This window comes from Pholcus phalangioides, unplaced genomic scaffold (assembly GCF_987345545.1).
Source record: "Pholcus phalangioides strain wild (caught in Gottingen) unplaced genomic scaffold, Ppha-v1.0 ptg000011l_1, whole genome shotgun sequence".
Lineage (NCBI taxonomy): Eukaryota > Metazoa > Arthropoda > Arachnida > Araneae > Pholcidae > Pholcus > Pholcus phalangioides.
This window is the reverse complement of record NW_028301604.1, coordinates 904949-929663: the sequence shown is the minus strand read 5'-3', so window position 1 is coordinate 929663 and position 24715 is coordinate 904949. Positions and strand designations below refer to the sequence as shown.

Genomic DNA, 24715 nt, shown 5'->3' with positions numbered 1-24715 from the left:
GTAAAGAGCTATTTATCGTACGGTTTCTTAACCAATCCTTTAAATGTCAAAATCATTGAGTATATCTTTTGAATGGTATGCGCGCTAACACTTGGGTATCGATACAACTGCAAAATGTTCCGGAGCGACCAACTTATTTTATAGTCACCCTGTACAGTATTCAGATGTATCAAAACAGTTTATTTTATAACTAACTTATCACTTTGTTTGAAAACCTTCGGAACGGAGTATGAAGTGAATCTTGATCATTAGCAATTATAATTTTCAGAATATAACTGAAAGTGGAACATAACTTAGTGGTTTAATTATTTATTTTCCGTTTAAACTATTTTTTATTTTATTTTTTCTTATTGTAGAGTCTCTGGAGAAAACATTTGAAAATACCTTTTTTATTGCATAATTGGTGTGCAAAAATTAAGGATTAATTGGTTTTTCTAATGTAATGTCGTGCAAAAGTGCTCCAAATTGACAAATAATACCATAAGATCCACAAGACGTAAGAACATGGGAAAAATAAACAAAACTTTTCAAAAGAAAGAAATCCATAGGATTTAAAAAAGTTTTTTATTGAAAAATTAGCTTCGAACACAATTGGACAGGAGACCGGAACGTCCACGTGACAAGTGACTGGCCAATAAAATCCAGCCTTTAGTAGGGGATATGATTACCCGACTGCTATGCGGGATTTACGTCGTCTGCCCATGCTGAGTACAAGGTTGTAAGGAGCTGTTGAGACATTGCTGCCCATTCCTGTTGTAGCGCCAATCGCAGCTCCGGAATCGTTGCTGGCGGCTGGTGATGTGCTGCCAAGCGTCTCCCTAGACTTCCTCCACACTTGTTTGATTGGATTTAAATCCGGAGACCTTGCCGGCCAATCGTTGCGTTGAATATCTTCACTCTCCAACAGCTCTGCGACAGCCACTGTACGACGAGGTGTAGCGTTGTTGTCCATGAAGAGGAACTGAGGACCCATAGACCTCTAAAAAAGACGCTCGTGAGGAAGGAGAACCTCAGTACAATAGCGAGCACCAGTGACTGAACCACCTTGGAAGACGTACGGATACCAAGAATGATGCCTCCCGAACGAGAACTCCGCCACCTCCAAACCGGTCTCTTTTGATGATGTTGGAGGGTTATTGCGTGTTCCCCGCTCTGTCCAGATGTGTATGCGTCCAGAATCACTAGTCAGACTAAATCTGACTTTCATCCATAAAGAATACTCGACTTCAATTTTTCAGCTTCGTCCTTAATTTTTGCACACCAGTGTATAACTTTGTCACAAGACTGCGTAACTTTTGAGAGACAAGAATTTGTCAGTCTTACCAGTTTAAAAAGTCGCTGTTTGCATCGAAAGAACTAAATCAACGTTAAAACAACTGCGTAGAGAATGTACAAATGTAGTCAAAATTATCTAATTAACTTTCCGTCAAAAGGCTTCTCGGTTTTTTCCCCGCACGTTTCGAGTTTTATCTAATTGTATGCATCGAACGTAATGTAACAAAACTCTGATTCACTCGACGTAGATTAGTACTCGTTAAATGTTTTATTCCATGAAACTGGACCATGTAAAACGATGACAAACTCATACACAGGGTGCATAGCAAACAGGGGGGGTTATGGTATTTTACTGGCGAACCGTTGATCCTAGAGGCATGTTGATCCTTCCAATCAGAAAAGGTTTCCAAATAACGTGTTGTACTCAGATATGTCATTCATGTTTCAAAGGGTTGTACAGTTATCAAAATAAAAGAAATAAACTTTTTATACACTCCTCGTGTGCTGTTAAAACCCAATTAGAAAGTTGTTGCCCTGTCTCTCCCGATGCCAACAAAAGAAATTCCATGTTTCTAACAAGAAAAGGGTCCAAAGGCGTCATCCTCAAAAAGTTTCAAAACATTATCACTAATTCTGCTCATTCAAATATGCACAAAAATAAAAAATATTATGGTCATTCAAAAAAAAAAAAATTGCAAATATTAATATTTTGAATGCCAATAAAGGCTAAGAATGAAATTGAAAATCCCGCAACCTAAAGTCGTGGAGCGGCGCCATTCAAACAACACAAGATGAGATACGGCACAGACAGAGAAAGAGAGAAGAAAAGAGAAAGAACTAGAGTTTCTAGAAAAAAAAAATCTGGAGAAAAGAGGGAAAAGAAGTTTTTATAGATATCGCCAAAAGAAGCGCGAGAAATGATGAGTAGCCAACTGTTGAAATTTTAATAATTTTTTGTAGCTTTAATAATGGTATTCCGCAGCTAATTTTTTGTTTGTATGTGTTTCTGGGTGAGATGAATGTACTTTAATTTTTTCATAATTTCTTGAGGATGACACCTTGGACCTTTTCCTTTTAAGTGCAATATTCACTGATATATTCGAATTCGAAAAACGGAGGAAATTCGGGGAAAAACATCATCAAGTGTGGGTAAAACTAAAACTGTTTTTCCGCTTTTAGATCTATCTTTTTGAATTCGTTTTTTGAATTCGAGAATATCGCAGTGAATATTACACTTAGAAACGTGGAATTGTTTTGCTGGCAACAGGAGAGGCAGGGCAACAACTTTTTCATTGGACTGGAGCACAGAATGTCCGTATAAAAGTTAACATTTTTATTTTGATAACTATACAACACCATGCAACACGAATGACATATCTCAATACTACACGTTGTTTGAAAACTTTTTTAATTGGAAGTATACCTCTAGGAACAACGGTTCACCAGTCAAATGCCATACTTCCTATTTTCTATGCACCAAGTTAAATTATTGATACCTTCCTGATATAAATATCCCAGTAAGCCACGCAAGCTCAACTCATGATCAACGAGGAAAATAAATACACGGTCACAACAGGCAACATGCTCAACGAGGTTCCCATAACAAATATGGATGTAATATATTTCTAAAAAAATACCATTCATATATATATACATACATACCATTTATGAAATCACCAGTTTATTACAGCAACCCAATTAAAACTGCAATTATAGAAACTAAAAACTAGTATTAAATATAGTACAATGCCCATAAAAATATTTATGGTTGTCTTATATATATGCCTAACAAGGAAAGGGTCAGAAGGTGTCATCCTCAAAAAGCTTCGAAAAAATTACCACTAATTCTACTCATTTAAATATGCTCAAAAATATAAAAATATCCGGCGGAATTATTATGGGTCACTCAAAAAAATAGTAAATAATATTTGAACACCAGTACAAGCGAAGAATGAAATTAAAAATCCCGAAATCCTAGTCTTAGAGTGACGTCATTCAAACAACATATGATTAGGTACAGCTAAGTAGAAGCTTAGCTTCTGCTTTAGAAGGTATTGGTACAGCACAGATAGAGAAAGAAAAAAAAAAGAAGAGAAATACAGTGGAATCGTTTATACGTCGTTCGGTATATGGTTATATGACGTTTGGCTTCCGTCGCATATTGTCACCGCAATAGTCATAAATTTCAGGATGATTGCTGACATATACGAAAATAGTCAGTGAGCTAGCTGATGGTTATTTAGAGCGGACTCTAAAGTGATTTGTTTATTGCTTGTTTCTTGGAATACGCAGAAGCGGTGAGTCCAAAAGGAACGGGTTTCAATTGTTTTGACGGGCAATCTCCTTTCAGAATTTTTCTTCTAATGTTTTTAGCGTCATCCTCAAAGGGTAAGAAAGTCCACATATTGTAAGCAATTGGAGGGTACAAGTCGCCACTGTGGTCGAGTGGTCATAGTGACGGAGCCCCACCGTCGCCACAGTGGTGGTAGGCTGAAGTTGGTTTTCTGTGGTTCTCCTAACTTCGAAGCGCAAATGCGAAGCGATCTCCCCGTTAAAAAGGTTCGCCGCAGAGAGCAACAGGCCTACAAACAGTACAAATATTCAATCATTACATTTCACTCACTTCACTTCTGAAATATAGATGGCAGCACTAAAAAATCAGACACAACACTAGATACGCACTCAGACTGCTAGGTTCCCACACACACCTGAACTTCCGGCACAACTCACTAGATAGTAAATTGCCCAGGGCGATAGACCCGAGTTGTGCTCGGTTTGAAAGAAAGAAAGGAGGATACAGGTCGGCCGATAAGAAACACATACGGTACACATACACAATAAGTTCTTTCGATCGTTTCCTGTGGAATTTTCTTTCGTTGTGGTGCTTTGCTTGCTAGCATTGTCAAATCCGCCGTTCATAATGTCGACAAAACGAAAAGTGCTTTCTTTAAAAAAATAACTGGAAATTTTGAAAGACTTCAACTAGAATTTTAAATTCATGACGAAAGTCGATCTTGCAAAACAGTTGAATATCCCTGTGGCAACTTTGATTTTGTTTCTCTGCTTTATAATCGTTTTCAAAGACCAAGCTGCTGGTTGCAAATCATCTGCTGCCAAAAAAATGTGATTCCAAGATGGGAAATTTTCCCAATCGAGAAGATCTTGTTGCAATTTTTTACCCAATGTCGTACTCTAATTTTCCACTAAATTTCATATCTTTAAGTGATTTGAAATGCGCGATTTAATCATTTTTCCCTCAAGTGTTATTGAAATATTTTTTATAAGAAATTGAGATTCAATTAAACACATTGAATTTAAACACATTATCTAAGGCTGTGTGTATGTGTGTGACGGGGGGAGGGGGAAGAAAAGTCATTTTCTTTAAAAAGTCTCAGTTTAAAAGACACATAATAGGACGTTTTGTCTCGGCCTCTTGAACGTCGTATAAACGAGGCTCCAGTGTTACTAGAGAGTTTCTACGGGGGGAAAAGCTGGAAGAGAGAGAGAGAGTTCTCTCCATAGATATCGCCAAGAAGCTCGAGAGGCGATAAGTAGCCAACTGTTGTAATTTTTAATAATTTTTTGCAACTTTAATAATTCAACTCAATTTTTTGTTTTTGTGTGTTTCTGGGTGAGATGAATGTACTTTAATTTTTCATAATTTTTTGAGGATGACACCTTCTCACCCTTTTCTTGTAAGTATGAATAGCTTCTCGATTTGCCCCAACATGCTTATCGTATTTGTTTTAAACGTGTCAATTGTGTTAGAATTTACTATTCCTGTGTGGTAAGCTAATCCATTTGTTAACAACCCTATTAGAGAAAAATTCCCTGCGACACCACAATCTAGAATTGTCCCTTACCAATCGATACTGGTGTCCCCTTGTAAAAGCAGTCGATTGACGGCATATTAATAATTCATGGGCTATCCTATCCATCCCGTTGAAAATTTGGAACATTTCGATCATTTCCCCCCCCCCCTCCTCCCGACACCTACGTTCTTCCGATGCAAAGGTATTGAAAAAAATGAAGACTTAGTTCGTAATTCAATCCCTGTGTAACAAGGACACGCGAAGCACTTCTCTGCGCCCCTTCAAACAAGTCCATGTCCCCATATGAAATGGTCTCCAAAACCTTACAGCATACTGCAGTCCACGACGAACTAAGCTTCGAAAAAGTGGAAGAATGATTTTAGGAGAATGCGAAGAGACCTTTTTGAAAATGAAACCGAGCATTCTATTCACTTTTTTGACCACAGCTGTGTGTGAACAATGTTCAGAAAACCTAAACCTCACCGATTTAGGAATTCAATGAGAATTCCCAAATCGGTGACTCTAGTTGCATCCGGATAGTGACACTATTCAACACGTTAGAGAAACGTGGGTTGTTCGAACCAAAATGAGCGGCCATGCACTTGTCAACGCTAAACGTCATGCTCGATTCATTTGTCTATGTTGCAATCCTGTTTAAGTGGGTCTGGAGTAACTCCCTATCACTTTGATTCTCGACTACCCCCAGTAGCTTCACGTCATCTGTGAATTTGCTAACAATCCCATCGATATCCTGATTGAATTTATCGATAAAAGAGAAAAAAAAGTATGGGACTAAGGACACGTACTTGAGGGACTCCACTTGTGACTCCTGTCTAATCAGAGTTCACCCGTTCTCCATAACCCGTTGTGACCTATCTCTTAACAACGATTATATCCAATTCAGCAATGTGGCCTTTTGAGTCGTTTGATGTAGTCCGTAAATTCAAACCTAACACGATGATTAATAAATAAAAATGTGAGGGTTAAGAACGATTGACGTTAAACATGAGTTTTAATAAAAGTACTTTTCAAAACTGTTTTGTTTTGAAAAGCAGCAAAACTTTCTTTTACAGTTTGTACTCTAAGAGCATTGGTGAACACTACATGTGAGTCCATGTAATTGGCCCCGTTGAAGGCCCCAGTCGTTGATTGGCCCCACGAAAAATAATAATACTGGTTTTCGTTTTAAAGTCATATTTCGCTATTTAAATTAAAAAAGAAAAGTCTTAATTATAAACCATTCTATTTGATTGTGTAACGTGACCACCTGCGAAACATACAAATTTTACTGCTCTCCTTGTGATTTAGTCTAATTTTCATATATTCTAATGACTACTCACCCCCCGACCACCGCAGGCGACAGGCCGCTTATTCGTTCTGTGTATAGGGCTTTGATTGCGATAGGTTTATAAATGGATCAAAAATTTATTATATAATAAATCTATGATCCCTTTGGTTGAAAATAATCTCCCACAAGGTTGAGCATACTTACGGTCATCGATTGTTAAGAACATTCTTACTAAAATGCAATGCAACTACATGGTTGATATCATGTGGAGATATCATTTATCCATACCCAACATCATATATACACGTATAATTAAAACAGTTACGGAAACAAAATCGTGATAATTACATTGTAAATTGCCAAATTAGTTTCAGAGATGCACCATTTTCATATGCTTTCCACGTTTGATAAAAAAAGGTATCAGTGCTTAGAAATGCAAAAGCAGCTTACCTTCAAACACAGCCTATTTCTTGGAACTAACGAGCGAATGGCTTACTAAGCAGTCGTTTCTGACTTTATTTTGAACGTAGACGGCGTACTTATGCGAGCGAATAGAATCGTCATGATATGAGCAACTATCGTTCTGATACTTTTGCGCCTTACGTTTGAGTGCATCGACGCTGCTATGACGTCAAAATATTTTGCTGAGACACATGAGAATTTTTCCAACAAACATGTATCATATAACAAAGTACAGAATCCCAGAGTACTGAGCTAGTAATTTCATAAGTCAGAGATGAATAGCATCGGGATATCTTTAGACATATTATTCCCTCGAGTTTACCGTTGGAATTGCTCTTTCTGAAGATATACGATACTACAGCAAAGTCTTCTAGGGTAAAGGTGATGAAAGCAAGAGAATTATCATGACGTTTTCCTAATGGGATCGACAAACAAAGAAAAAAATGGTCTTGTATTGGATATGGGAAAAAATATTTCCTTGCCTGAAGATTTTACAAGACAAGCATTTCGAAAGAAATAATCTCACCATTGATAACTTATCCAAGACGATGAATGTTAATTTTTTCACGAAGCTCATATTAATTACAGTAAAAATGGAATAAAAGTTTTACATCCCCAGTAGGAACTAGAAATTAGAATCTGAAAAACAGGGAAATCAGAACCTACCGATTAAGTCTGACGCCCAAAATGAAATCTGAATATTAATAAAACTTTTCGCTAAGATTAGGGGCGTTGATACTTCAGCGGCAATTGCCCCCCCCCCCTCCACTGAAGGGTCTGGGGGTAGAAAGCATGTGTGGGCCATTTGATGACTTATTCACATCACTTTTTCATAGAGAAGGCAATATCCTAAGTATGATTGTACCACGGGGTGATAGAGTCCTTAACGATATTCGGGCGCAGTAACCCAGATCGATAAGATACTCGCCTAAAGTACCAAAGGGTGTTTAGAGGTGTCGCGAGTTCGATACCCGGTTCGTCTTTGTCAGAAAACTTTCCTGACACAGGGGTACAACAGAAACGGCGACATGACCACTGAAAACAATTGCTACCGCAGGAAGTCCCCCATGGAGGGGTTAGCGCACCAACCTATCGATGAGCATAAAAAACAAGCCTGCCATTCGGAATCGGCGATAAATTGTAGGTCCCGGTCTAATTAGCCCTCGTGTGCAGAAAATGACCGTGGTGCGACAAAAATGGTTAACTATATTCGACACCTCATCGTCACCGCGTGAAGGCGTCTTTTTCGCTCCCTCCCTCATTCCGTTGGCAAATAGCCAAAGTAACATCAATGGACCGTATGCATAGGTACTCGGACTCGGGACTTCTTAGAACCTCTTCACACGAAGATACTGTAGTCTTATGATTAATAGAAGACTCGGTACCCAGAGGATTTAAGGGCCTCCTCACACGGGGCTACTTTAATCAAACTCGAGTAGCCTCAACTTGAGAGTTTGGTTTATTTGAACGAGTCGAGTTGCCCAATCTCCCTCACACGGTGCTCTTAAAAAAAATTCTGAAAGCCCGAGAAAATGAGTAAAAACGACAGTGTTTAGTTCACCTTCCTTATCTCCCTGTACATTATGAATCGGGGTAGGAGGAAAATTTTTAGTGATTCTAGCAGTGATGAAATTGATATTTTATTATAATTATAAATAATTATCAACCTACACTATTATATCCGCAAAAAAAAAGAAAAAAAAAAAAGATAGAGACGAAAATTATGGGTATATCTCCATACCTTGAAAATAACATTCAACGTACACTATTCGTTACGGCCAACAGGAATCGGATTTCTTGCATTATACGGAATTAGAAAAGAGACTTGAATGGAATTAATAAATCAGCTGGTTACCTGTCAGCCCTGATGAGAGAGACTGCTAATAATCTTTAATTAAGGTAAGTGAAATTCACGTTGTAAATATCCAATATATGGAGGGAGTTGTACAGTTAAACCCCACTTAACAGACACACTTCAGATACGGTCACCCCTCTTTTACGGTCAAATAATAATTTCCCCTTATATAATAAAAGCATGCATTTCAAACCCTTGATTAACGGTCATCCCTCTTTTACGGTCGAATTTTTTTGTCTCGCCGGTGTCCGCAAAAGAGAGGTTTTACTGTAGTTCTATAACATGAAAAAGCTTCGATTTTTCAAGAGCTGACTATGCTGCTGAAGAGTCAAAAAAACTGGTACACCTGCCTAATATCGTGTAGGGCCCCCGCGAGCCCGCAGAAGTACCGCAACACGACGTGGCATGGACTCGACTAATGTCTGAAGTAGTGCTGGAGGTAATTGACACCATGAATCCTGCAGGGCTGTCCATAAATCCGTAGGAGTAAGAGGGAGTGGAGATCTCTTCTGAACAGCACGTTGCAAGGCATCCCAGATATGTTCAATAATGTTCATGTCTGGGGATTTTGGTGGCCAGCGGAAGTGTCTAAAGTCAGAAGAGTGTTCCTGGAGCCACTTTGTAGCAATTCTGGACGTGTGGGGTGTCGCATTGTCCTGCTGAAATTGTCCAAGTCCGTCGGAATACACAATGGACATGAATGGGTGCAGGTGATCAGACAGGTTGCTTACGTACCTGTCACCTGTCAGAGTCGTATCAAGGGTCCCATATCACGCCAACTGCACACACCCCATACCATCACAGAGCCTCCACCAGCTTGAACAGTCCCCTGTTGACATGTAGGGTCCATGGATTCATGAGGTTGTCTCCATACCCGTACACGTCCATCAGCTCGAAGCAATTGGAACCGAGACTCGTCAGACCAGGCAACGTGTTTCCAGTCCTCAACAGTCCAATGTCGGTGTTGTCGGGCTCAGGCGAGGCGTAAAGCTTTGTGTCGTGCAGTCATCAAGGGTACACGAGTGGGCCTTCGGCTCCGAAAGCCCATATCGATGATGTTTCGTTGAATGGTTCGCACGCTGACACTTGTTGATGGCCCAGCATTGAAATCTGCAGCAATTTGCGGAAGGGTTGCACGTCTGTCACGTTTAATTATTCTCGTCAGTCGTCGTTGGTCCCGTTCTTGCATGATCTCTTTTTCCGGCCGCAGCGATGTCGTAGATTTAATTTTTTACCGGATTCCCGATATTCACGGTACACTCGTGAAATGGTCGTACGTGAAAATCCAAATTTCATCGCTACCTCGGAGATGCTATGTCCCATCTCTCGTGCGCCGACTATAACACCACGTTCAAACTCACTTAAATCTCGATAACCTGCCATTGTAGCAGCAGTAACCAATGTAACAACTACGCCAGATACTTGTTGTGTTATATAGGCGTTGCCGTACTCTGATTGGTTCCATATCTCTTTATTTGCATACGCATGCCTGAACCAGTTTTTTTGGCTCTTCAGTTTATATACCGAGGGAAAAAATACAACTGCGTTTATCTTGGAGGGGAGTACGGGCTTTTCTCATATACTCCCACACGCACGTGTGTGTTGTCGTGATCAATATTTATATTGCAAACTGCATACATTCCATTCGAGAGGGATTTGGGGTTAGGGTTGCATCAGAGAACATTTCTGTAGAAAATAAAAGTTATATATAATATAACTGTTTTTATCTTGTTAAAAAATTCAGCTTCGGGCACCTAACGTAACAATTTCGACCAACGAAAATATGAAGGAACAACCGATTGCGCAACAAATGTTGGCGTTCGACTAACATGCAAGTCGCCAAGTGACTACGTTGAGTAGGATATTTCGTTGCTAGTGCGCCAATATTCTCGTGTGAGGAGCTTAATTGAAATATACGTGTTCAATCCTCTCGATATCCAGTCTCCTATCAGTTGCCAGCCATTAGTATCCCCGTGTGGGGCCTCCTCACACGGGGAGTAATCCCTGCCTTAGGCCCGCGGATCACTTAAATAATCTGAGAATGTGCCGCAGTGATGTAGAACCGCACTGGGGGCCACTTAAGTGCTCTAAAACTACGTCACATGTCACTCAAAGGATCCACGGATCGCTTAAGTGTTCTGGAACTGTGTCCCGAGTCATTAAAGTGATCTGAAAATTTGCAACGGGCCGCTTAAATGTCCTGGAATTGTACCACGGGACACTTGAGCGATCTGTAAATGTGCTGTGCCGCTTGGTTCATTTTTACAAAATTAGGTTTGAGGCGGCCGCATCAGATAACCCCCAGGGCCATATTTGGTGCCGCTGGCCAATGGCCTTTATGCGATTTATATGGCTTAGAGGGTGGGTCGCAATGAATTTATTAAAGATAAATTCTGAGTTCATAGCCTTCGAATAACATTGAAATTAACAGAAATAATAATTATTATAATAACATATAAAGGTATTTTCCTCCAAAATTTCAATTAAAAAAAATTTTTTTTTTGTATTAAAAAAATAAATTTTTGATCGTGGGGAGGGGGGGCAAGCGCAGCGCGTGCCCCCTATGCCCCAATATGCGCTGGGATTCAGAGGGGCAGAGCTGATGACGAAATTTTGCTGACAAGGGGCAGGAGGGGGTCAAAAATGGCTAAAAATTTGCTTACGTAATACTTGAACGTGGCTCCTAATCCTTTCTTAAAGGTTTTTAGTTCTTTGTTATTATTAGCCGTTTTATGTGATTGGGTGGACATCGCGATGACTTGGGTTCGATCCCAACAGGCAGCATATTGGTGGTCGGCTGAAGTTAGTTTTCTGTGGTTGCCCAATTTCGAGGCGTGAATGTGAGCCGATCTCCGTTAAAAAGTCTCGCTCAAGTTTCCTAGACTACTACTCTAGGAATGAAAGCTGGACAAATGCAGAACTCTAGAAAGTAAATTTGAAGACGCCGTAGACAAATGTATTGCTCGGCATCACAGTGCAGCACCTCCTAGAGATAGAAGGCCTCCGCAGTCTGCTTGTGACGTCAGTAATGTAGTCCCTCAGAATATTCAGGGGAAAAAATTCCCTGCTCGTGCCAAGTATTACCGTTGTGAGGAAAAGAAATGATCGGGCTCAGAATTGGCGATTTCTATGCCCCACATCCAATCACTATGCGGTATTTGTGAACCAATCAGGAAGATTCTACGCCAAAATAAGGAATGAAATAGGATGCTTTGTTTCAAAATGTGGCAAACTTGGTAGGTAGTCTGAATTACGTTTATGGCAAACAACTGCAAAGGCCTATCTCTAGGAGGTGCTGTACAGTGCCTCTCGGGCACGGTCCGGGGCCTCAAGAGGGGAGGGGGTGGGGGAGGGGATCTTAAAAATAAGATTTGATTGAAATTTTCGAGATTATGCATGTAAATTTGAATGGTAGGGCTTGAGAAAAATCACGTATAGTGGGGGCCCATGATGATTTTGAGACGACCCTGTTCCACCACATTTCCGGAGCACGTACAAATTTTAACTGGGCTTGTATTTCTTTCAACCACATGGCTCGTTACTATAAAAAATATTGATTTGGGCGTATAAACTTCTATCACGTTTGGACAAATGTCTGAGTCTTCATCTAGGAAGCCTTGAGAATTCCCTACAACGGTAAAAATAAATATTGAATCATTACCATTCACTCGCAATTTGGGAAATACAGGAAATCGGCAATTATCACCAAAAATTATGCCAAAGATAAGCAAAGCTGCTAATTAATGCTAAAATTGTCAAAAAATCACTAATACACACACAAAAATCACAGATTTAAATTTTACAAATTAAAAAAAAAAGTTTGACATTATTCATGTCCATACAGAATTTTTAGTCATAATTATCATAATATAATCCAAGTTTGGAAAAACCATTTTAATCCTTGATTTCATTAGAAGAATAAAAATTCAATTAGCTTTGTGTGCGGAAAATACAGGAAAAAAACGGGACATTTTTCGAAAAAAGTCAGGATATTGAAAATTACAGCAATACAAGTTATGTATATGGTCATCGTATAAAACAATAACTTCCCAGATGCTGGAGGATTTAAAGCCTTAGTCACAAAATCCTGTATAATTAAAAAAGAAAGATTGGTGAAATTCACCTACCGGCCATATGATCCTAGTAGCCGAAAGCCCTGTATAATCATTATTGTATTGTATTGTATATACCGGCCATTTAAAAAGTTGAATATTTGGATTATTTTTTGTTTTTTTTGTAGTTTTACTTTTTTTTTTGCTGTGGGTATGCTTCAAATTTATTGATGTAAAATTTAGTTTTGTCTGTGTAGAGTAAATCAAACATATTTAGAAGGTTTTGAAGAGAAATGTATATTGTATTTTGAGTTGATATTTCCTATACAGTATACTTGATACTGATTACATAACAGAATTTATTTGTTAAACTATAATGCGCCTCTATGAAGGAATTCTAGTAGCTCTAATTTTGAGTAATAAAACTTCAAAACCCGCAAGATGGTAATTGCAAAGAAATGTGTATTGAATCGACCTTATGTATTAAAATTTTTTTTTGCTCTTTAAATTTACTGTAAAAATCATTGCGTGTGTGGAGGAAGCGCTTTCTTTTGTCTTGACTGAGGGGTCAGTCAGAGGCAAAGATGCATTAAGAGTAACTTTGAAGTGGCTTTGGTCAGAAGTATTAAACCCATGATCATGAGAGACTAAAAACGACCCGAATTGCTCGTTCTCCCATGCAAAGAGATATGGGGGGGGGGGGGGGAAAGCAATGCTCCCAGAACCAAAGATGCATATGGGGTAGGTGATCTACGTATATGTATTGATATCATTGTGCCTCTTCATTGTTCTCCCTCCCATGACAGTACTAAATCTAAAATCCCAGGAAACTGAGTAAAACGACAGTGTTTGGTTCACCTTATCTCCCTATACTTTATGGTATCAAATATCTAGCAATGATATGATCCTACACTATTGTCTCTTTTATTAAAAGAGAAACGGAAGAAAATTATGGGTGCGCCCATTCATTGTAAACTATTTATTATGGTCAAAGAATTTAAGGAATCTAATTCCGAATTCATCATATTCTTCAAATGAAGAACAAGACTTACCTGGAGTTAACACAAGGTTGATTGTACTCCTGACATACATTACAGACACACCACAATGGGGGAATGTGTGAGCCCAGAGAGATGAACAACTGCTAATAACCTTGAGGTAAGTCAAATTCACGTAGTAAATACCCATTATTTGGAGAAAGTGGCAGTTCTACAAGAGGAAGCTTTATTTTGATGATGAGCAGATTATTCTTTCATTGTCTCAGAGTCAGAAAAATTGTGTTTATCTTGGAGGCTATAGGTTTTTCACCCATATACTCCCACACACACACGTGTGCTTACGTGATCTATATATTTACTTTATACACATTCCAGTCAGAAGGAAAAATGTAGGGTTGTGTCATGGAACATTTCTATAGAGTATACAAGTTAAATTGAATGCCTCACCACCTATCGTACAATCTCGAACACAAAATTATAGAGAAATATTTTGGCAATCGCAAGAGTCGTGTAAGAGTTCAGTGCGACTTGCATTCCAAGTCGCCAGTGACCCAAGTGTGGGACACAAAGTTTTCTGGTATCTATACGTGACTTCAGTATCCCAGTGTGAGGAAGGCCTATATATGTGTATTTTTTAATAAGGGATCATATTTTTGATATTCCTTATCTATAAATTGATAGTAAGAGGGGGCTTAGTTGAAATGAAAATTAAATTTTCATAGTTGTATTTTATTCTTGTTTTATGCCTGTTATTTTGCAGTCAGCCATGACTATAGTTTATCTCAGGGGCGTAGCCAGAAATTTCGTTCGGGGAAGGGGGGGACCAAAGTGACAGAACAATGGATTTGGCCATCTTTTTCCCTTTTTTCGGCCATTTTCTCACATTTCGGGGGGGGGGGGACCAGACCCTCAAGCCCCCCCCCCCTCGCTACGCCCTTGGTTTGTCTAGATCTCGCCCTGTTAACATCAAATGTATTGAGTAGCACAGAAGTTTTTGTCCACTTCATGTTTTATTATGTGAGCGGTAGGCCTATATGCTAAATTATAATTAAATTATAGAATTTGAGATTAATTTTCCATGAGCGTGGCCAGTGCCAAGCAATCGTTACTTTTGCAGTGGTCAATTCAGTATGGCTGAAAATGAACATATATAATTACAAAAAAAATGCAATTGATTATTCAAAAACCAATTTAATAAGCTAGTCTTAATATGCAATAGAAATATGGCAAGAAATGTGGAAAAACTGAAAAAATTAGGCACAAAAAATTGAATTGATGAAATATGTGATGAAAAAAAAAATATATATATGTATGTTTGGTAAAGGGTTGTCATAACTAGCAAATACTAATGTGGCGATCAGGGTTGCCAATTATAGTGTGAAAAAAGAAAAGTCACCGTGTTGGTACTAGAATTTATGGAAAATTAACCAAATTTGAAAACAATTACCATTTCTTAATGAAACTGAAAAATTAACTTAATGAAACACATGATAGCATTGCATGCTTTAGATTAAGAGCAAGAAAGTTTGGAACAACAAGACAGTTTGATTAACTGGAGCAGTCAAAATGTAAATGTTTGATATTGTAGAAGGAAATTATTCATTGATGTGTGTACTTGGTGGTAAAAATTACAGTGGTAGCTCAAGTTACAATTGTCTCGCACTTGCAGGTTAAGACAACCAAAAAAATTTGCTAGATTCTTCAATTTTAGAACTAGGCCTAATACTTTTATTTTGCATACCCATATATGAAACACTGTCACATAATATTGATTTTTATACGAGTATTAATATTGTTGAAATGTGGAACAAATTAATGAAATTATATTTCAAATGAAAAAGCTTACTTTGAGATTAATTTCTTCATGAATTCATTATTATTTATTTGGTCATCATAGTGACTAAAAAATTGATATTGGCGCCTAAAATTTTCTTTGTGTAGTTATTAAATTGCAGGCTAAGAGCAGCACAAAATGTTTGGAATTTATAGCTGCATATCTGCTAACATGAAAGAGGGTCACTATGCCCTGAAAAAGTAAAAGAAACATTATTTTAGACCTTTTTCTTTAAAAAATTTTTTTTGGCATCTGAAACATTGTTCGGGCACCTAGATTTTTTTTTGTGATGTTTACAGCAGTGCTGGACAAATTCATAGCCAAATTAACTTATTTTTTTTAAATGTTCATAATTTAATTTTTGTTTTCAATTTATTCAAGTTCATACATGGTTGTTTAGCATATCTTGAATAGTTTTAATTATATTTCACAGAATATGCCAGTACCATCTGCTGGACCTTATCAACAAGGCCCTAGTTGTTTTGATCGAATGAAAATTGGATTTGGAATTGGTTTTTGTGTTGGTTTAGCATCAGGTGCATTATTTGGTGGCTTTTCTGTTTTGAGGTAAGTTATATTTATTTTGCATGAAGGATTTGAGTTCATTATGCAATACTATTTTTCACCTGATTTCAAGTGTATGTTAAGTTGGGTTAAAATAACTTACTATACGCACACTAGTATAAGCCAAGTAATTTTGTTAAAAAATTTGTTGCTATATTAATTCAACTTTTATATGGGCCACATTTTGGGACGTATACCTTTCAGTGGATGTATGCACTTGATTTTGCTTCTGTGGTGGTCAAGTGGTCAGAGCAATAAACTCATATTGCAAGGACCCAGATTTGAACCCAATGAACGCCACAGTGATGATTGGCTGAAGTTGGTTTTCTTTGGTTCCCACCTGAAGATGCATATGTGAGCTGATCTCCCCATTAAAAAGTCTCGCCACAGAGAGCAACAGACCTACATTGCTACAAATATTCAATCACTGCACTTCACTCACAAGTTGAAATATAGATGGCAACACAACAAACACTATATACGCACTCACACTGTTAGGTACGCACACTTAGCTTTCGGCACAACTCTCTAGGCAGTAAATTGCCCATGGCAATAGACCTGAGTTGTGCTTGGTTTGAAAGAAAGAAAGGTATCACAAGTAGAGTCCCTTAAGGAAGTGTCCTATATTCCATACTCTTTCTTTATCTATCAACTCAATCAGGGTATCAATGGCATTGTTAGCAAATTCGCAGATGACGTGAAGCTGGGGGGGGGGGGTACTCGGGAATCCAAACAATAGGGAGTTGTTCCTAGCCTTAAATGATACACTCTAAACATTCAGTGCTCTAGAGTGTGATTTTCAAAAAGGGTGCTAAGATTATCTTTTGTCATACATATTTCTTGTGTATGGTGGGAGTTTGACCCTTTAATAAATAGTCGTAGATGGCCAAGGTTGGTGGGAAAGAAGCAGAAAGAGCTCATCAGATTGATTGATGATCGCTCGCGCCAAGAGCTGTTGTGCAAGACAACTTCCTCTCTTTACTTCCTAGGAGGCTGGGTCGTGTCGGAGAGCTCATCAGAGGCAGGAACAAAAAAAAAAAAAAACCAGTCTGAAGCAGAATTGGAATAGCAGAAAAAATTTACTTTTCATCAAAAATTATAAAATATGTAAAATGTGTCTCAAAAATTTGAAAATATTCATTATCACGGAAAAAGAGTGAAATATGCAAAAAATAATATGCAGAGACATAGAAATTTGAGCCTTAATTATAAGCAGGGGCGTAGCCAGAAATTTCGTTCAAGGGGGGGGGGGAACCAAAGTGACAGAACAATGGATTTGGCCATCTTTTTCCCTTTTTTCGGTCATTTTCTCACATTTCGGAGGGGGGTACCCCCTCGCTACGCCCTTGATTATAAGTAACACTATGAACATTTTTGAGAGAGTAATAATGTTTTTTTTTCTCAACCTATTTATTCTACTACTAAAAGGCTGTAGACTACATAAAAAATTACAGTTGTCAAGTTATTCCTGAAGTTTTAATGAGTCATAGAAATTTTTTTGACTTGAAAATTTTGTAACTAATGAATTATTTTCTACATGTAATTCCCTAATTAGAAATCATATGAAGTTATAATACAAATCAAATATTACTTGTGTGCGTGTGTGTGTTACTTGTGTTCTATGGTGTATTTTGTGCCATATCTATGCTCATTCCTTATTTGTTATGCAATATTATACCCCTCTAGCTTGCTTACTTAATATATTTCATTCTGCATCTGACTAATGCATAGTACTAAAGTCTTAAAGCTTTAATTGAAACATTGAAACTTAGAGATATGAATCAGGGGTCTGTTTTTCTGAGATTTTTCCTTATTTTTGTGAAAAGGGTCATAAATTTTGTAAAAAATTAGTAATTTTGTGGTAAGCGAAATCTAATTCGCCATGAAAGAAATTAAATGTCAAATTTATTGTTTCATTCATTTGTATTTTGTTAAGGGTCCGTTTTGCAGATCCAGAATTTTGTGAAGGCCTGGAAAACAGACTGAAATCAAAATATAGTCTGTTTAATGATTAGTGCTTTGATTTGAACCTTTATAAAATGGAAATCTGTCTAAAACGAAAAATTTCAGTTCCTTCATGTTCCATTTCATAACAGGTTTCATTGTATTTGCTTGTATGTAGAATGAATGCATTCAATGCACCTCATCTTTTTTTTTAATGTGTGCACATTTTATATGATCAACAACATACAAAAGTGACATTGGGTGCTACATTATTTTGCTGATATGAATTTTTTCGCTGTTACTGCAGGGGCTGCTTAAGCCAGGGTGTTACCCGGCGGCAGCATAGACTTTAGTTAGAGTCCAAAATTATTAAAAGTGTCACACAGTAAAAATTCACATGACATCACCCGCTTGAGCCATACTTCGATAACAGAGATGTTGAGAAAACTTAAGGGTCTGGGACCTTGATACCAGAAACAAGAATGTAATCTACCAGGGGTGGTTCAAGACAATCTCTACCCATGCAGGACTTATTTTTTTAGCTTTCTGCCTATCCTCTCCTCACATCCTGCATTAGGACCCCTAGGCTGGAATCTTTCATGGCCCTTAAGCCAGATTTTTTATGGGCCCCCTTCTACAGTTAGTTTATAATGTAAAATAATAGAATAGTCCTGGGCTCTAGGACTGAATCCCTGCCAGCCTCACCCTCGTGGAGCCACACATCTCCATCACAACTTATAACAACAATTCCTAGAAATTTTTTTTTTCATCCTTTCATCCAGGATTTGGTGTCCCCCAGAGCAGCAAATCCTTTTCTTTAATTTTTTCAAGTGAATGAAACTTTTTTCACCCATTCACTTTGAATTTAGGACCCCTCTTAAGGAGCGCCCCTGTTGGGCTGCAATGGGTCACATAGCCTAAGAGCCGCTCCTGTACTCTATCACAAGGGGCAAGTGTGCATCTTGGTTTCTTCACCTAGTGTTTTTCCAGAACAGTGAAATGAAGGCAACAAAAAAATTCGGCTTTTATTCTCTGGAGCACCAAAAACACCTTTGAAATAAATTTCTTAATAAAAATAAACCTCATATTATACATCACATTAAACACTATAAGTGCTGTTTTGAGGATTCAGTGATCTTTCCAGGGGCGTAGCCAGAAGTTTCGTTCGGGGGAGGGGGACCAAAGTGATAGAACAATAGATTTGGCCATCTTTTCCCATTTTTTCAGTCATTTCCTCACATTTCGGGGGGGGGGGGGGGGACCAGACTCCCAAGTCCCCCGTCGCTACACCCTTGTATCTTTCATTATTAAGAACTATCAAATAATACTGGACTAAAAAGTAGAAAAATCTGCTTTAAAAGTGGGATGTATGATCACGAACATTTTGCATGCTAAACAATAGTGTGCGGCTTTCTTCTGAAAAAAAAAGTTTATTTGAGGTCCCCCTATATATATAAACTGAAACCATGTCAGCTCCCTGCCAAGGTCGCCTTTAAGGTGCGGTACATGAGGCTTTGCACCCGGGCAGCAGGTAAGCTCATACCATCCCTGTGTTACTGTTCTGTATTTATGAAAACAGTTTGTGATTGTCTGTTATGAAACTTTCCCCAGTTTTTGCTAATCATTCAAGAGGTGCCAAGGAGATCTATTTTAATTTTCCACATTGCACTTCATGATTTCTGACATTTTTTATTTCTATGAAAAGCACATTTTTTATGGCCCACTTTCATTCACTTTATTACATATTACTATGACTTACAGCTTGCTATCAAGGTTGTTAACCAACCTATGAGACTCGTTCAATTTCTAAGCACTTTTTAATGTTGAAAAAAGTTGAAGTGGGCATTCAATTATCTATATGCCTAATTACATCACATTAACCACTTTATGATCAAGAACATAATATTGCATCCAAATGCCAGTGGAATAAATTGAAACAAGCCTGTTTTCTTTCCTCCTCATCACCACAAAAATTTGTTGTAACCCTATGAAAAAAAAAAAATTCTTTTTACTTTCGTGACGAAGAGGTAAAAAGCTTCTACTATAGATTCTAAAGTTAAATAGGTTCTACTATATACATGTGCATAAGAGGGGAAAGAGAATAGGTAGGTGAGCGTGAAAAGAGAGATACACTTCGTACCTATTATCTCCTATCTGTAAGTATTACAGATAAGAGAGAGTATAGTAATATACTGTTTTCCTTTTTTTTTCTTACTTTTCTATTTTTTCCCCTTTATTTTTCTAACATGCCATTATGTCAGCGAAGTGGTTAAAACCCTATAGTTTTGCCAGTTTTCAGATCATTTTTAATCATCTGCATTGTTTTTAATGAGTTGTTAGAAAAATAAGTCCAATGGAAATATTTAAATATGGAATAATATTTAAATGTATTAAAATTTAGTTGATTAAAACTAGTGACACAACTCTTTGTGAATACCTAACAATGTAGTTTGTCAATATTTTATCAATTAAAATGTTAAAAAATCACAAATAAAATCTACATTTCCCTAATTTCTTTTAGCCGTTCTTTACAGCACTGCTCTTCAAGTCAGATGCTAAGGTTGTAAAACCACCAAAAAGACTGAAGTAAAAAGACAGAAAAATCAAACACCTATTGTGTGCCAAAACATACATCAAGATCTTTATAAAGCAGCTCGCTGTAGTGTTCAGCATGTTGAACATTGTTAGAACCAGGATTGGGTTTTTGCTGGGACAGTGGAAAAAACCGGGAAAAAATGGCGAAATTGGCAAAAATTATTATTTTTACTTAACACAACCAAGCTTAGTTTTTCAGTTACAAAATATTCTTTTCAATACAAAAACTTAAAAAAACATGCGAAACTTATGTATGAAAACATATCCAAAAAAAATATGCATTACCCAGATTTGTTATAAAAAATTCATAAAAGATTTTATGGTCATTTATATAATTCAAAACAGATAAATCCTATTTCTAAATTCTATGAATTTTTACCAGTGACAAAAAATGTGGCAAAAATATTTATGGTTATTTATTTATAGAATCAAAAACAGATGAATTCAATATTTAATTCTATGAATTTTTGCCAGTGGCAAAAATATTTGCTTTATCCAAATAAAATATGCATTATCCAGATTTGTTATAAAAATTGATAAGTATAAGGCTTCATAATTATTCAGAAAATTCGAAACAGATAAATGTAATTTTTTAATTTTATGAATTTTTGCCACTGGCAAAAATATTGCAAAATCTGTTTTTACCATGGTTTTTTCCACTGTGGCAAAAACTTGGCAACCCTGGACAGAGAACACATGCACACTTTTCTGATGACTGTTGGTTGCCGCCAACATATTTCTCTGTGATGTTTGATAATAGATATACTTAATTATAAGAAACCAATATCTGCAATTGGTACAGTAGTTAGAGTACGAGACACACATAGCGAAGGTTGTGGGTTTGATTACCTCAAACCCTGCTGAGTTTTTTTTCCTCATTACCATCTTCGTTTTTTGATGTGTGTGATCTTATATATATTTATTTTGATAAAATTTAATTTTTTTATTATATTTAATTTTTTAAACTGTTGTACAGGTTAAATGTGATTCATTATATCACCACTAATTGCCAGATGTACGGGGCTAGGAGGTTGTTTCCAAACACTGAACGTGGCAAAACACGTACGGGGCCACCCCTGTACAATAAATTATTTATTAGTTCACTAAAAAATGCTTTAATTTTTTTTCTGATTTAATCCTTTTACAATTTAATTTAAATGTGGTTCAGCTGCATCAAGTTGAAAATAATATAGCTCCTTATATTATATATATACTATATATTATACATTTGGCGAGATAAGTTGCCAAATGTAACAGCGGAAGACACACTTTACTGGAAGAAATCTCCTCTCATATCATGCATGCACGTTCTGACAATGTTCAACTCTCTCAACAATACAGCGAGACTCTCTCATGATTTTTTAAACCTTCATTTATTTCTTAGGATTTATGGTTCAATCGCTTGGTCAAAGCAAAGTCTGCCATATATTGTAGGTTTTTTCAATCTGCTAGTAGTAATTACAAGATTTTTCCTTCAACTTTGAATTTAACAAGTAATTTTTACATTAAATTAGATGGACACTGTGTGTGTGTGTGAAAGGGAATTCGTGAAAATTTAAATTATTGATAAAAAAAATTAACTACATTATTTTAAGTAATTTTTCATTTAATGTTCATTTTATAACAATTGTAAGTGTTTGATATTTTGGGTTTCTATTTTTAGGTATGGTGTTCGAGGCAGAGAGCTTATTCAGACTGTTGGAAAAATGATGATACAAGGTGGTGGTACTTTTGGAACATTCATGGCTATTGGAACTGGAATACGATGCTGAAACTTATAAAAATTTTATACAAATGTGGTAAATAAAATTTTATGTACCACAAAAAAAAGTCAAACATATTCATAACATCAAATTTATTGTGATCAATCAATTGTAAATTAACACACACAGTGTAAAGATATAAAATACACACACACACACACATATATTCATCACATTTTGTTTCTGTAATGGGTTCTTCAATGTATAAATTAAAATCTGTTTTCTCACATGAATTTATAGTGTTTGTGATTTTATTGTTGAACAATCATTATTACATAAAATCCTTTTACAATAGTATTGATTGTTTTTAAATAATGAAATTTTTAGTTATGCAAATTTCAATGAAACACACACCACACAAAGTAATATGTTTAATTTGTGTCTTACTTTTAGGTAAATATTTTTGACTCTTTTGAAGTATATAGAATATAAAAATAGAGATATTCACACACACATTTTTCTTTCAATTATGCACAATTGTTTTTAATAGAAGAATGAAGGCTTTTGTGTGCAATCTGTCTCATGATGAAAAGCTAGTTCTAGGTCAGGGATCCTTGAATGAGAAAAAAATTCACTCATTTTTAACTGGCTAAATACTGGATATTATTTAATTGGTACAGGGGGGGGGGGGTCCATTGAACGCAAAAGGTTAAGAACCTTTATTCTAGGTTGAGGAGACGTGGTCAAGTAAAATTGATCTTTCAGATGTTTTATCAATATCTCCAAGGGGCATCTATTGTGGTGGCAGGAACCAAAGGTGGTGTGATCTTCTTGATTATCCAGAGGTGACTAGGGCAGAGGCTGGGTTACTAGTGCATGTGGTCAAATATCTTTAAAGATGCTAGGTTTAGGTTGTGTCAGTTCAAACATAGCAATAGCAAGATAGTTGGTTGAACCAGTAAGTGGAGGGCTGGGTTGTCTGGATTTTTATCGAGTATTTTGAACTGGAAGACAAGTTTGATTGAATTGAATTTTCTGTTGAAATTGGGATGGAGTTAGGTTTTACTGTATTTAGTCAAATTGGAAAAACAATCTTTAATGGAATCGCAAGGGACCTAGATTTTTTTCCATTAAACACAGGTTTCCGCTTAATGGAGGCTCAATTGACAGAATGTGTAAAATTATGTAATGAACTCGTATGTAGTTGAAGTAAAATGTAATAAAAATAAATCAATTGAAAATAAACTAATTTAAATCTACATAAAATAATGTGTAAATTATTTATTGTAATATTACTAAATACTTAGGTTTTCACAGCATCTATGAAATTTGGCCCTCACTGTTCATCTGAAATGACTACATTTACATTCTTTTTGACCTTCTCTGAAATTTTCAATGAAGCTATCAATATTTGGGGGGGGGGGGGGCAACAACATGATTTTGCTGTCTCGACCACTGAAAAATTCGATGATTTTCCACGTAAAATTTACTGCCTCCTAAATTTTTTTGCCCGAGTAATTCTTCCTCCCTTCGCCTCCCTTTAATTCTGACCCTGCTGAGTACTTGCAACCACGGGCATCTTGTGAGAAAGCATCTTGCATGAAATTTTGTAAGTCTCGTATATCATTTGGAAATCTAACCATTACACTGATTTCTCGTATAAAAAAGCCAGCTTTGCCGAAAAATTTTGTTACAATTTCACTCAGAGAGCAACTGCTTCACTACATATAGCTTTTCAAAAATCACAGCATCAATTGCGATGATGGTTTTTACAAATCTAAACAGTGGGGGAAGTCGAAGTAGAACTCGCATTGGCAAGTAATTCCATTAAAAATTTTGATAGAAGCATTAATATTTTGTATGATCTTTTAAAATGTTACAGTTGAAGTGTTTATGTGAAATTTTCCCTTAAAGGGTATTATTGTCCTTTCTGTTTCCGCGTTAGACAGTTTCCGTTTAATCCAGGTTTTTTAATGTGCATTTTGGCATTTAAATCACGGGACCACAGCTTTTTTCTGTTAAAGACACAGGTTTTCACTTAATACAGGTTTTGTTGAAGACAGGTTTTACTGTATATATTTTCTCATCTGTTACTGAGTATTGCACCTGTATGAATATAGAAGCCATTGAGATCCACTAAAACCATCTCAATTTAGAAAAGAAATACTCCAAATCAACTGCATTTGACTCCTAGTTCTTGGAAATATTCACTGAAAAACCAGTCAACTTTCCTGCGATTGATTGACAGCTGGATACCAGTCCAAGGCAACCTAAACATGGCCTCTGTATAAATACCAAAAGAGCTCTAGCCTTCTAAGTTGCCTAAGGATTAT

The 24715-nt window shown here is 36.8% G+C and overlaps 1 protein-coding gene across 3 annotated transcripts; it reads left to right on the top strand.

Moving 5' to 3' along the window:
* The first annotated feature begins 12837 nt into the window (after positions 1-12837).
* Positions 12838-22675, top strand: LOC149079916 (reactive oxygen species modulator 1-like). 3 transcript variants are annotated; one of them, XM_089238795.1, is made up of 3 exons: positions 12838-12955; positions 16010-16143; positions 22343-22675. In XM_089238795.1, exons 2-3 carry the CDS (start codon positions 16013-16015, stop codon positions 22449-22451), a joined length of 240 nt encoding a protein of 79 aa, XP_089094921.1. In that variant the 5' UTR covers positions 12838-12955; positions 16010-16012; the 3' UTR covers positions 22452-22675. The 3 variants fall into 3 exon arrangements, with proteins under 3 accessions (XP_089094921.1, XP_089094922.1, XP_089094923.1); XM_089238796.1 differs by having other exon boundaries at positions 12841-12951; XM_089238797.1 differs by lacking the exon at positions 12838-12955 and adding an exon at positions 13775-13902.
* Positions 22676-24715: the final 2040 nt, after the last annotated feature.

Bases quoted from the DNA above. Each gene is read 5' to 3' on its own strand.
- LOC149079916 (XM_089238795.1), top strand. From the start codon at position 16,013: ATGCCAGTACCATCTGCTGGACCTTATCAACAAGGCCCTAGTTGTTTT. The intron at 16,144-22,342 runs GTAAGTTATATT...TTCTATTTTTAG, and splicing joins GGTGGCTTTTCTGTTTTGAG to GTATGGTGTTCGAGGCAGAG.